Source organism: Megalobrama amblycephala, linkage group LG23 (assembly GCF_018812025.1).
Source record: "Megalobrama amblycephala isolate DHTTF-2021 linkage group LG23, ASM1881202v1, whole genome shotgun sequence".
Lineage (NCBI taxonomy): Eukaryota > Metazoa > Chordata > Actinopteri > Cypriniformes > Xenocyprididae > Megalobrama > Megalobrama amblycephala.
In genome coordinates, this window is record NC_063066.1 from 24,950,331 (window position 1) to 24,963,723 (window position 13,393).

Consider the following 13,393-nt stretch of genomic DNA (forward strand, 5'->3'; position numbering starts at 1 on the left):
AGAACTTTACATAGATGTACTACTTTATTAACAATGACCAAAGCTTGGTCATAAACAGGACGTTGCAAAGAAATGTAATCAGATAATAAAAATAACTCAAAGAAGAATTTGATTGCAGTTTGCATCATAAAACAAAGAGGGCGCATGAATCGACAGTCAAATATATACACTGGATGTGTAGCAAATAAACAATTAACTGTCAAAAACAAATACTGTAACACTTTAGCTGTTACACAATTACATGAACATCAATATGGTGCAAAACCTGCTGAAAACTCTAGGGAACCCATTAACTTTAATATATTTTTACTTCTACAAAGCTGTATTTGTGGCTGTATTTTGCAACAAACAAAAGGTTCACTGAAATGAATAAAAAAAACAAAAAACAATGTACAGTTCCATGAATAATACATTTTGTACAAAATGACAAAACATGACACAGAAGCGTCTCTCAATGAAAGATGTGACGACAAAGGAGTACACAGCATTAAAAATCCATGGAGCTGTTGGCCAGGTAGTCTTTGCGGCCAATATTGGTGACCTGTTTTGTCTGCATAGCCTCCAACTTGGGACAATCTGTGATCCTGTGGCCCAAACCACCACAAAATGTACAGCCTCTCTCTCCTAGGAATGGAAAAGCAGAAGTTAAAAATGCCTTTATCTTGTACTTTTGACCACCGCAGAGCCTCTTTGCACAAACAAGCGAATGTTGCAACAATGTGCTTATCTGGCATTTCAACAACAAGTATGTAATTTGTACCTCCAATATCCAGCATTGTCTCGTCTCCTGTTTGGAGGACCTGCAGTACAGGTGGAACCTTCTGTTTGGCTTCAATTAACAGAGCTTTCAGATCCATCAGCACAGACTCATCTATGAAAAAAAAAAAATAGTTTATCTATTGCTTTGAAATAATTATTCACTGTTTGTGGTAATTTTATCTTAGAAGATGGAATGATACAATAACAAGAATTGAAAACAATATATATATATATATATATATATATATATATATATATATATATATATATATATATATATATATATATATATATATATATATATATATATATATATATATAAAAAAAACCTTACCACATCCTTTGTTGATAAATGTTGTGGCTATTCCAGTCTTTCCAGAACGACCTGTTCTGCCTATTCTGTGGACTGTGGAATAAACATGTCACATACATTTTAAACATCTTAACATACACAAAAAAAACCCAGTTATATTATGCTGGAGCTTTCTTTGGAACTAAATTCACTTTTCTGAACCAATTTTTGAAGACATTTAGTCAGCTGCTCCAAGGTTGTTTTTAGTAATTGTATAAACTTGTCAAATATGAAAGGAGTGTTTTTTTTTTTTTGTTTTTTTTTTTACTACCATTATTTAAAATATTTATTTTTTATTACCATTATTTAAAATACTGTTGAGCTGAGCTGAACAGCTGAACAATTATTACAATATAAAAAAAAAATGTTTTTCTGTATTAGGGCATAATAAAAAAATAATCTGGTCCTTGGCAGGTCTTAAAATTTGAAAAATAAAACCTCAGATGAACAAGAACACATGACATATCACATCATGTCATTATTTGTTTAGCAAAAATAAAGCCAAAATGGAAAAGCAATGGGTGACAAACTTAGGACACCCTTACTATTAACATAGGAATTAAGAGAGTAAGTAACAATCAGGCACTGCTAATCAAATACCTATGATTAATTGATCATCAGCAAGAGTGATCACCTCTATAAAAGCCAATCGCAGACATACCCGATGAGTGTGAGAACACAATGGCCAATCACAAGTGTTTATGAATCTGCTCAACAGCGCTCAAAGCATCACATTTTAAAATTTCAGTACCGATTGGTACTGAAGTAGGTACTTTTGACAAGTCTAACCAGAATGGCTGAAAAAGAAAAGAATCAAGATGTTGCAATGGCCCAGTGAAGTCCAAACCTCATCCCAACTGAAAAGCTGCGGCAAGAGCTGTGCATAGACAAATGTCCACAGAACTCAATAAACTGGAGCAGTTCCTCCAGAATCTTTATCAGAGACTGATAAAGTCATACAGAAAATTATTACTTCAAGTCATTGCTGCTAAAATTGGATCTACAAGTAACTGAATCATAGGGTGTCCTAACTTTGTCATCCATGTTTTTTCCATATTGGCTTTATTTTTGCTAAATAAATAATGACATGGTGTGATGTGTAATGTGTTGTTCATCTGAGGTTTTATTTTCCAAATTTTAAGACCTGCCAAGGACCAGATGATTTTTTTATTTTTTTATTATGCCCTAATACAGAAAACCAATTATTTTATATTGTAATAATAGTTCAGCTGTTTTTACAGAATTTTGATGACCTGCCAAGCACTAGGTGATTTTTTAATATGTTCTGATATGGAAAACCAAGGATTTCAATAGGGTGTCCTAACTTTTTCACATGACTGTGTGTATATATAATGTGTTAATGTGTTATTTATAATATATATATATAAATAAATTAACACATTATCAATGTTGAAAAGAGTTGTGTTGCTTCACATTTTTGATGAATAGAAAAATAAAAAGAACAGCATTTATTTGAAATAAATGTCACTTTTGATATTTTTTTCATGTTCATAAAAATCGTATTTAGTTATATTTCAATTCAAAACTTTTAAAATACAATCATCTGAATACATACCGTAGTTCTCAATCTCCTCTGGCATGTCATAATTGACGACATGCTGGATAGCTGGGAAATCCAGACCCTTCGAAGCAACATCGGTAGCCACTAAGACGTCTTTTTTTCCCTCTTTGAATGCCTCAATGGCTTTTGTTCTCTCTTCTTGGTCTAAAAAGCACAAATGGAGTTTATTGAGGAGTGTGTGTTTGGCTGAACTGTATGACCTGTTTACTTTCATAATGAAGTCACATTTATAACAGACTACTAGATATTTTAGGCAATGAGAACAGCAGTGCGTATGATCATTGTCAAGTGAAGCCACAGAAACTGCAGAGTTCACCACTAGTGAGATCAAAAGTTCTGACATAGTTTTTGAACACTGGCTTAGCACGCACGTCCATCACCCAATGCTATGACAGGAGCCACACTGCAGCAGAAACTGACATCCGGTGGAGAGTGTCTGTAGCTGCAGGAGCCAACATGCATACAGCTGATTGATTGTGTGTGCTTTACAAGCAGATTGAGATGGATGATGTACCTTTTCCTCCGTGGATAGCCACCGCCTCCACACCTTTCAGCAGAAGATACTCGTGTATGGCATCTACATCTGCTTTCTTCTCTGCAAATATTAATACCTAAGACACAATGTAAGAGGTATGACCTTTAGAAGTGATATTGTAGGGTTCTCAAATGTGGTTTAACAAGAAAGAGAGGCTACGTACCGGAGGTGGGGTCTTCTGAAGACACTCCAGGAGATAAACCATTTTGGCCTCCTCTTTGACATATTCCACTTCCTAAAACACACAAGATCTTGGTAAGATTTTTTGAAAGAGGTCTTTTATGCACACCCAAGCTGCATTTATTTGAAAAAAAAAAATTATACAGTAAAAAAAACATAATACTGTTAAATATCACTACAATTCAAAACATTTGCTTTCCATTAGAATATATTTTAAAATGTAATTTATTCCTGTGATGCAAAGCTGAATTTTCAGCATAAATACTCCAGTCTTCAGTGTCACATGATCCTTCAGAAATCATAACATGCTGATTTTCTGCTCAAGAAACATTTTGTATTATTATCAAAAAGAGTTACTTGTTATTTTTGTGTAAACCGTTTTGTTTCCAGGATATTTGATGATTAGAAAGTTCATAGAAACAGAATTATATGAAATAGAAATCTTTTGTAACATCTTAAATGTCTTTATTGTGACATTATCAATTTAATGCATCTTTGCTGAATAAAAGAATTCAATTTCTTCTTAAAAAAAACAAAACAGTAATTTATGATTCAAATTAGTCATAATTTACTCACCCTCTTGTCATTACAAATCTGTATTCTGTATAACTTTCTTTCTTATGCAGAACATAAAAGAAGCTATTTTGAAGAATGTTGGTTACCAAACAGTTTCAGTTCCCATCGACTTCCATTACAACAGCAGTCAACTGGAACTGAAACTGTTTGGTTACCAACATTCTTCAAAATATCTTCTTTCATATTCTGCAGAAGAAAGAAAGTCACAGGTTTGGAATGACGTGAGGCTGAGTAAATGATGATAGAATAAAAGGATCGAATGGAACATGAGGAAAGAATAATGCTGGGCCTTATATGAATCTTAATGTCTTACCTGGATGACGTCCAAGCTTGCAGCTCCAGCTCTGCCCACATTAATGGTGATGGGTTTCACTAAAGCACTTTTGGCAAAGTTCTGGATCTTCTTGGGCATAGTGGCACTAAAGAGCAGCGTTTGCCTCTGACCCTAAAGCAGACCATAATATTGGGCAACAAAAAAACAACAACACACTCTTATCCTGGTGGAATTACCCTTTATTATCCTTGATGATCAAATGTTAAAACCACTACATTTTCAGGAAAATATTAAAGTATATACATATACTATACATATACTGACTAAATGTTCTATAATTGGGTAGCCTAATCATGAGATGTAGCAGAAAAGTACCTTAAAGTAAGAAAAGATGGTCCTAATGTCCTCCTCAAAACCCATGTCAATCATCCTGTCAGCCTCATCCAGAGCCAGATAACGGCAGATATCCAGACTCACCATCTTCTTGTTCAGCAGGTCCATCAGTCTGCCAGGAGTGGCCACCATCATGTGCACCCCGCTACAATTACACCATCATTCATAAGTTTATAAGGGATTTCTATATCAATCAGCATCCAAATAAAGACCCAGTATGACACCCTGGTCCTTTATGACCTTTTCCTTTTTAAATGTCATGAGGTGTAAATTGTGAATAAAAGTCTAAATTCAATCTGTTCATCATATAAAGCGATTGTGTCTCTTCAGGAAATTTGGACTCAATGGCTCAATTCATATGGATTCGTTTTACGATCTCTATATAGAACTTTTGAAGCATCAAAGGGGTAGTTGCGTAGCTGTCTATGGAGGGACAGAATGCTGTCAGATTTCATCAAAAATATATTAATTTGTGTTCTGAAGATGAACGAAAGTCTAAGTGGTTTGGAATGACATGAGGATGAGTAATTAATGACAGAATTTTCATTTTTGGGTGAACTAACCCTTTAAATAAAGTGACTTACTGTTTTACCACCTCCATCTGTTCTTTGACGGACATGCCCCCAATACACAGAGCACAGCGCAACTGAGGAGCCCCTTCATCCTCTAGGAGTTTACAGTAGTATTCAATGATACTATGTGTCTGCCTCGCCAGCTCCCTCTACAGACGAAGAGAAAGAAATACAACAAATTACCATACTGTTCCTGTCTGACTCTTAACTTATGATTAATATGATGAAGTATTGTGAAATATTGTTACATGTTGGTAATCTGCATCTCATTTCTAGCAGATGACACAGGATGTGAGAGAGACAAAGTGCGCTTACAGAAGGGCAAATGATGAGCCCGTAGGGTCCCTCTCTCTTACAGAAGGGTAGCCGTTTCTCCTGCTCCAGACAAAACATAATGATGGGCAGCGTGAAAACCAGGGTTTTCCCTGAGCCGGTGAAGGCAATACCAATCATGTCCCTGCCAGAGAGACTAAACAAACAAACAAAAACATTTCAATATTAAGTTAAGTTTATAAGACAATATAATTAATATTTTAAAATGCAATTAAAATTGTTCAAACCCCCTTGACCAATAAAATAGTGTTTTTCTCTGAGGCATGGTAAAAGCATGGTACTTTCGGAAAATTAAGAAGACTAGATTTAAACAATAAGACTAAACATGTTGAGTTACATAACAATATGTCTATGTCTATAAATGTAACCAAACAGTTGTTCCCTTGTCTAATAAAACATAATATATTAAAGCGTCTTTGGTGTTTCCATGGTTTCTACAAAATAAAACCGGAAACCGAGGGTAACGCGGATATTGACAGGAGACTCCCGGACATTGGTTAAAAATCAAGATTTTCTCACGATTTACAAATAGAACATTTGGAAACATTTGGGATATTGTATGTACTCAACTGAACAAAATATATAACACTGGACTAGCGTTTTTTTGATATTTTACTGCAAAAATCTTACATATTGTGCCTTTAATGATATTGTGCTTTTTCTTCAACACCCTTAAATGTTTTCTGGTCCAACAAATTTTAAACCTATGAACAAGGATGCCAGCTGTGTCTCTAGGAACTTTTAGTGTTTTGGAAATCTTCTTGTAGCCATAGACTTTCCAATATAATAAAACAATTTGTTCTCTTTAGCTTTTCTGAGAGCTCTTTTGACTTTGCCATATCTGTTTCTCAACTTTAGCACATGCATGGGCTAAATGTATTTATGTGTAACAACACTAGCAAATTCAGTTTTGTTTCCAAAGAGTTTCCAAAGACTTAATTGTGTTTTTAAAAATTTTTGTACCATACCATACAAATAAGTGACTTAAAAACCGTCGTGTTGAATAGGGGTTGAATAATTACAACATAGTTGTATTACAAAAAAATTCTATAACTCAAAGGAATTACATTATATATTGACATTATATATATTGATATTATATATTACCACTAAACTGTTATAGATGCAATTTAAAAAAAAAAAAAAAAACTATCTAGAAAAGCTTACATCTGTGAATTATTACAGTCTCCAGGGGTTGACATTTTTTTGCTTGCAACTATATATAAATATATATACATTATATTGCCAAAAGTATTGGGACACCCCTCCAAATCATTGAATTCAGGTGTTCCAATCACTTCCATAGCCACAGGTTTATAAAATAAAGCAATCATGGGTCGCTCTCAGGAGCTCAGTGAATTTAAGCGTGAAATTTCCTCACTACTAAATATTCCACGGTCAACTGTTAGTAGCAACAGCAACTCAGCCACGAAGTGGTAAAATCACAGAGCGGGGTCGGCACATGCTGAGGCGCACAGTGCGCAGAAGTCACCATCTTTCTGCAGAGTCAATAGCTACAGACCTCCAAACTTCATGTGGCCTTCAGATTAGCTCAAGAACAGTGCGTAGAGAGCTTCATGGAATGGGTTTCCATGGCCGAGCAGCTGCATCCAAGCCTTACATCACCAAGCGCAATGCAAAGCGTCGGATGCAGTGGTGTAAAGCACACAGCCACTGGACTCTAGAGCAGTGGAAACGTGTTCTCTGGAGTGACGAATCACGCTTCTCTGTCTGGCAATCCAATGGACGAGTCTGAGTTTGGCAGTTGCCAGGAGAACGATACTTGCCTGACTGCATTGTGCCAAGTGTAAAGTTTGGTGGAGGGGGGATGTTTTTCAGGAGTTGGGCTTGGCCCCTTAGTTCCAGTGAAAGGAACTCTTAATGCTTCCGCATACCAAGACATTTTGGACATTTTCATGCTCCCAACTTTGTGGGAACAGTTTGGGGATGGCCCCTTCCTGTTCCAACATGACTGCACACCAGTGCACAAAGCAAGGTCCATAAAGACATGGATGAGCAAGTTTGGTGTGAAGGAACTTGACTGGCCTGCACAGAGTCCTGACCTCAACCTGATAGAACACCTTTGGGATGAATTAGAGTGGATACTGCGAGCCAGGCCTTCTCATCCAACATCAGTGCCTGACCTCACAAATGCGCTTCTAGAAGAAAATTTATGGTCAAAAATTCCTATAAACACACTCCTAAACCTTGTGGAAAGCCTTCCCAGAAGAGCTGAAGCTGTTATAGCTGCAAAGGGTGGGCCAACTCCATATTAAACTCTACGGATTAAGAATGGGATGTCATTAAATATCATGTGCACATAAAGGCAGGCGTCCCAAAACTTTTGGCAATATAGTGTATATATATATGTTAGGGGTGGCACGGTTCACAAAACCCACGGTTCGTTTTAGGGTCACGGTTTTCGGTTCTGTACGGTTCTTGTTGTTATTTTTTCTTTTAATCTTTAACAATCCAGAAATTTCCTTCAGCATATGATATATAGCTTATTAGCTTAATTATCCACAATTTAGGATACAGTATTAACATTTTTGTAATGTAATCATGCACTAACTGAATTTGACTTGACTTTAAGCACATTATTGGGACCATCTCTGAGTAAAAGCTAGGTGAGATTTTGATACAGCAAGAGAGAAGACATTGATGACATGCTTTTCGTTTACTTGGAAAAAAATGTGTGAATGTGTATTTTATCTCTATAGGAACTTGTGCCTTTTTAGCACACAAAAGATTGAAATTAACTTGCATTTATCAAACTGCCAACTTCAGTGTAGCTCTTACAAAAAAAAAAATATTTTAAAAGAAAAAGAAAGGGACCCTTAAAGCTCTGTCTTTTAAACAAGTCAAAATACTTTAAACAAAATATATTACGGGTGACCCTGAATAGTCGACGATTCGACGCTTCGATAGGAGGAGTCTGATTCGACTACCAATCTCACAGTCGAATCTTCGCAGAGGTGTTATGAAATGAGATATGGCTGCGCTCAATATCTGATTTTACATAGATGTACGGTTCTCTCCCAATAGGTTAATATACAACCTATTATGTTAATGCTGTAAATAAAAATGTGAAAAGAAAGAAGCTTTTAAAAAATATTTTTAATGTGTGTGAATAAATCCAACCACCCCTGTGACAGATTTAAGTTTCACTTGATGAACCATGATCCGTGACCGATAGAGGAGCATCTTGGTGGCAGGGATTAAATCTTTAACAATATCTGGGATAAGAAAATCTAAAGTGTAGAATTGGATGCACTTTGAAATTGTAAAAGATGATCCAAAAAACGTGTGATGCAAGTTGTGCCAACAGCTCATGTCCTATACAACTCAACGACAAACACTGCGGAGCGTTTCTGCCGGCCAACGTTAACGAGCTGACTATAGCACGCTATTTGAAAAGACTCAAACGGACACAGGCAGATCGAGTGAAAGTCTGGATTTTTTTCGATCAGGTAGGATACAAGTGATTTCAAAACATTTCAGCCGGTTGTAATTTGATTTTTGGATGCTGTGAATGTTTAGCTGAAAAACTGCCACTCCAGTTTAGCATTTATTGTCTCTGCAGTTAAAAAGACAAAGTTGACAATTCTGGCTATACTTTCGTTATCGTAAGTAACATGAAATCCAAAATGTTCCCACACACCGGATTTGAACGGCGCGGGCACATCCGCCAACTCCGGGCAGCCTTCTTTATCTCCTCCACTTGCCATTTCTGCAGCACTCCTTACTCCACTTTTACTGTCTATATGTATGTTTGCGCGAAAATGTCTGAGCACGGGGCTACATTGCGCATGCGTCGAACCGTGTGACACACACACACGAACCGAACCGAGACAAGCGAACTGAATGGTTCGGGTGTTTTTTTATGTACCGTGCCACCCCTAATATATGAATTAAAGCTAAATGTTTTATATTTATTTGCACTTTTTAAAATGAACAAAAAGCTAAAACCATCTAAGGCCCCCTGACACTGTATGATAAATGACTGAAAATCGCCCCCAGCAAAACAGCCCCACATGCGACTCACATGGTTGGTATTCCCTGAATCTGAATGGGTGTTGGGTGAACGATTCCTTTCTTCTTCAGTCCTTTCAGGATGGCTGCAAAGACCATTAAAGTTAAGAGTGGGCCATTAGTGTGAAGCTGTGAGTGAGGTGCTGCATGTAAAATAGGCAAGATGGATCTTACCCTGAGGAAACTTCATCTCTCTGAAGCTCTTAATGGGTGGTGGAATGCCTTCACCTTCAACAAGAATATGGTACTTCTTCCGTACACGTTCATGCCGTGCTGGCGGCATGCCGAGAATATAACGTGGTGCATTCCAGCTGAAGAGAATATCATAAGTTTGGTGTTGTCTTTACTGCAAAAAACACATTTGATTTAACAAATGAATGGAGAGTGAAAGGCATCTCACCTTGTTTTTATTGGGTCTTCGTATGTGATACCTTTGGCCATTTCCTTTACAGACATCAGAGCTGATAAAGATATTGAAAGATGCAGGTTTACGATAAATACTTTTTACCAATAAATTTAAGAACCTGGTAAATGATTCTGTTTTAGCTTACCTCTGCCTTCAGCCACACTTTCCAGAATCTTTTCTTCCTCCTTCAACTGTTTCTCCTTGGCAGACTCCTTACGAGCTAGATTTATTAATGTAAGAACTGAGTATAAATAATTATGATAAAACTTACAGAGACCACTCAAGAAAATAAGTATTTTTTTCCCCTTTTCAAACTACACTATCAGTATACTTTAAGTGAAAACATTTTTATTGAAAAATAAACATGTCCAAGAAATAGAGCAGAATATTACAAATTTAAACATTTCTGTTTTAACTTTTAATTTTCACAATAAAAATACTAAATCTTTTTCATTTACAGGTTTAAATAACATTTTGGATCCTTGAATTTCAAACAATGGTTAAACAAGCTAAAAATTGTGATAAAAACAAACATTTCCAAAGGGAACGCACTGAAAAAACTCAATTTAATACCTCGAAAACTAAATACCTCAACTGAAAGTTTGAAATGACTGATGCACTAAAGACAAAGTTGTTTCCGTACATATGTACATTAAAAAAAAATATATTTATTTATATATACTTATATATAATTATTTATCCATTTATTTAGATGGATTTTATCTACTATACTTTATTTTCTATGCTACATGTGACATGATTTATACATGTTTTTTCCCCTTTTTAAATTTATATATATATATATATATATATATATATATATATATATATATATATAAAATCTTTTAATTAATTAATTAATAATAATAATAATATATATATATTTTTTATATTATTAATATATATCTTTTTAGTATAATTAATATATAATTGTGATACATAGTCATGCTACTGAAGCTCATTTGAAATTGAGAGACAGACAGTCAGATAGATAGATAGATAGATAGATAGATATGTTAATATTATATGAAAAGGGAGCCTTCAAATATTGTTAGACAGTCAAAAAAGTTGAGAACCACAGCATTACACTGTAAATAAGTAATGAAGCACAGGGGAGCGTGTAAAGACCTTCAGCTTTCTCCTTCAGGTGTTGGTGCTGGTCCAGTAGACTGACATTGGATCGGGGGCCCAGACCCTCATCCTCATCTTTCTGCTCTCCACCACTGTCTTTCTGTTCCTCTTCTGTGAGCCCTTTCCCACGCAGACGCATCACCTTCTGGAGCTGAGGGTCACAGCAAAAGAATGAGACAGTTCCTCAAGAACCACAAGGTGACAGCAAACAACAAAGACAGTGGCAGTGAACCACAGAGCTGCCACAGGAAATAAAAACATTTCTCATGACAACCAATGAGCATGCTGTGGTAGAGATTGCTTACCATCTGCTGTTTTCTAATCTTAACAGGAACATACGGCACATAGTCATCATCCTCTGAGCCCTCAGATCCAGACTTCTCAGAGTAGTTTCTCTGACAATTACATAAGTCACACAGCATTACATATAATACAAACTGCATACATTACATGTCATACAACATCACATAACGCTATAAAGCAGTTCAGCTACACATTCTCTTCGCATACGTGCCTATTTACACTAAAGCAGGGTAAACTTAACTCGTTATGTAAACTGCTAAAAGGTCATTTTATAATAGATAAATATAGTAACCAGTAGGGAATTAATGTTAAACAAGTTTAAAACGTTATAAAGCAGTTCAGGAGCACACATTCTCTTTGTGCTTATTTACATTAAAGCAGGGTAAACTTAAATCGTTATGTAAACTAAAGCGTCATTGTATAATGGATAAATATAGTAACCAGTAGGGAATTAAACACGTTTAATACTGTGAATGTGGCCAAAGAACTTATATTGACTTCTATACTCTTTGATGTGGGTGAATGTTTCTCGAATCTGTTTAAGACGCATTTATTTAAATTATAGCACTCACCTTTTTGGGTCCATTTTCTGTTTCCATGGTGCTCGAAGTTATTGGCTTCAAGCTTATAATTTAGGGATGATATTTAGTATAAAAACGTAAGATAAATGTTACATTACATTCAGTCAAGTATTGTTTATACTCGCTAGCATGCTACGCTGCTACTGCGCAGTAGAAGCGTGACGTACATGTTACGTACACTACGGTGGCCCAAAAGGGACTAAACGAAACGAAAGTCTCTCAGATAAGATCGTCCATATTTTCTACCATAAAGTTGTTCCACACCTGTACGACTTTCGTTCTTCTGTTGAACACACAAAGAAATCGGAAGGCAGAATAACAGTCATTAATCATTACCATCCCAAATATCATTCCTAAAATCTCCTTAAAGTCACACGGTTTTAAAAGAAACGAGAGAGAATAAATGACATTTTGTTTTAGCATAAACTTCACCATGAAAACAACTCCAAGGTGAATAACTTAAATTTTGAACTGCAATTTTCCAAATTATGCCCATTTATTTATTATATTTCTCAATATCTTGTTTAAAACTAATCTGCTGATATGTTTAGAAAGCAAACACAACACATTTGTTTTTTTTTTTTCAAAACTGTCATGTTTTAATCTTTCAGCATGAAAGATTTTCACAGTATCAAAAGTGAATAATAATAATAATTATAATAATAAAAAACAACAAAGTAAAACAGAAAGCCAACATACACTTGGCCATTAATGGTATAGTATAAATCTACATTCCAAATGTTTAAGATAATGTTTTCTAGTTGAATATAACCTGGATAGAGTCAAAGATGTCGGGAAAAAAAAATTATGGAAACAAAAACTCAAAACATTTCTCAAGAGATCTCAATCCTTCAAAGGAGATTCAGACTTTTATAAACCCAGAGACCCTAATTTTCAACATAATGTCATATCTGTTGTTAGGATTTTTACCAGAAGGGGCTCAGTAAAAAATATGATGCAGACATAGAAAGCTATGGAAAGGGCAACCAAATGTTACAAGCGCCGTACCACTGAGGAGAATCTTGAATCATCATGAAAAGTCCTCGATTGCAAATGTAACGAGTGAAAACGGGTCTGAACTTGTCACGCACTAGTGGACTGAAACTACACGAGCAGAATTACTGCAAGTGTCTGGGATGAACGAAATGAGGTCATGCAGCCAAAACAAGGGTGCACTGCTGGAGAACCAACTACAAACTGAAACTCACAACAACAGCATTGGGAACGTGGTCACAGCACAGAACTATATCCAAACCACCACATGGGAGGATCAGCAGGGACACTACCATAAGATTTTGGTCAGGGAATCAGGGAGCTTTGCCAGAAGTCAGTTTTGAATAGCATTCCATACAGAGCTGAAGGACATGGGAGAGGTTTGTAGTAG

At 35.8% G+C, this 13,393-nt stretch overlaps 1 protein-coding gene across 1 annotated transcript; it reads right to left on the minus strand.

The window, feature by feature from the left end:
* Window positions 1–11: 11 nt before the first annotated feature.
* On the minus strand, window positions 12–12,218 carry LOC125258667 (probable ATP-dependent RNA helicase DDX41). Its single transcript, XM_048175615.1, has 17 exons — window positions 12,001–12,218; window positions 11,431–11,520; window positions 11,123–11,276; window positions 10,140–10,214; window positions 9,989–10,049; window positions 9,763–9,899; window positions 9,602–9,674; window positions 5,539–5,692; window positions 5,236–5,372; window positions 4,634–4,796; window positions 4,298–4,429; window positions 3,392–3,463; window positions 3,208–3,304; window positions 2,688–2,837; window positions 1,094–1,165; window positions 761–871; window positions 12–624 (listed from the first exon to the last, which is right to left on the minus strand). The coding sequence occupies exons 1-17, from the start codon at window positions 12,025–12,027 to the stop codon at window positions 488–490; spliced, it is 1,842 nt and encodes a 613-aa protein (XP_048031572.1). The 5' UTR covers window positions 12,028–12,218; the 3' UTR covers window positions 12–487.
* Window positions 12,219–13,393: the final 1,175 nt, after the last annotated feature.

Coding starts and splice junctions, on each gene's coding strand:
- LOC125258667 (XM_048175615.1), bottom strand. CDS start 12,027: ATGGAAACAGAAAATGGACCCAAAAAG. Junction 11,277..11,430: donor AGATTAGAAAACAGCAGATG/GTAAGCAATCTC, acceptor TGTGACCCTCAG/CTCCAGAAGGTGATGCGTCT. Junction 4,797..5,235: donor CAGATGGAGGTGGTAAAACA/GTAAGTCACTTT, acceptor GTGTAATTGTAG/CGGGGTGCACATGATGGTGG.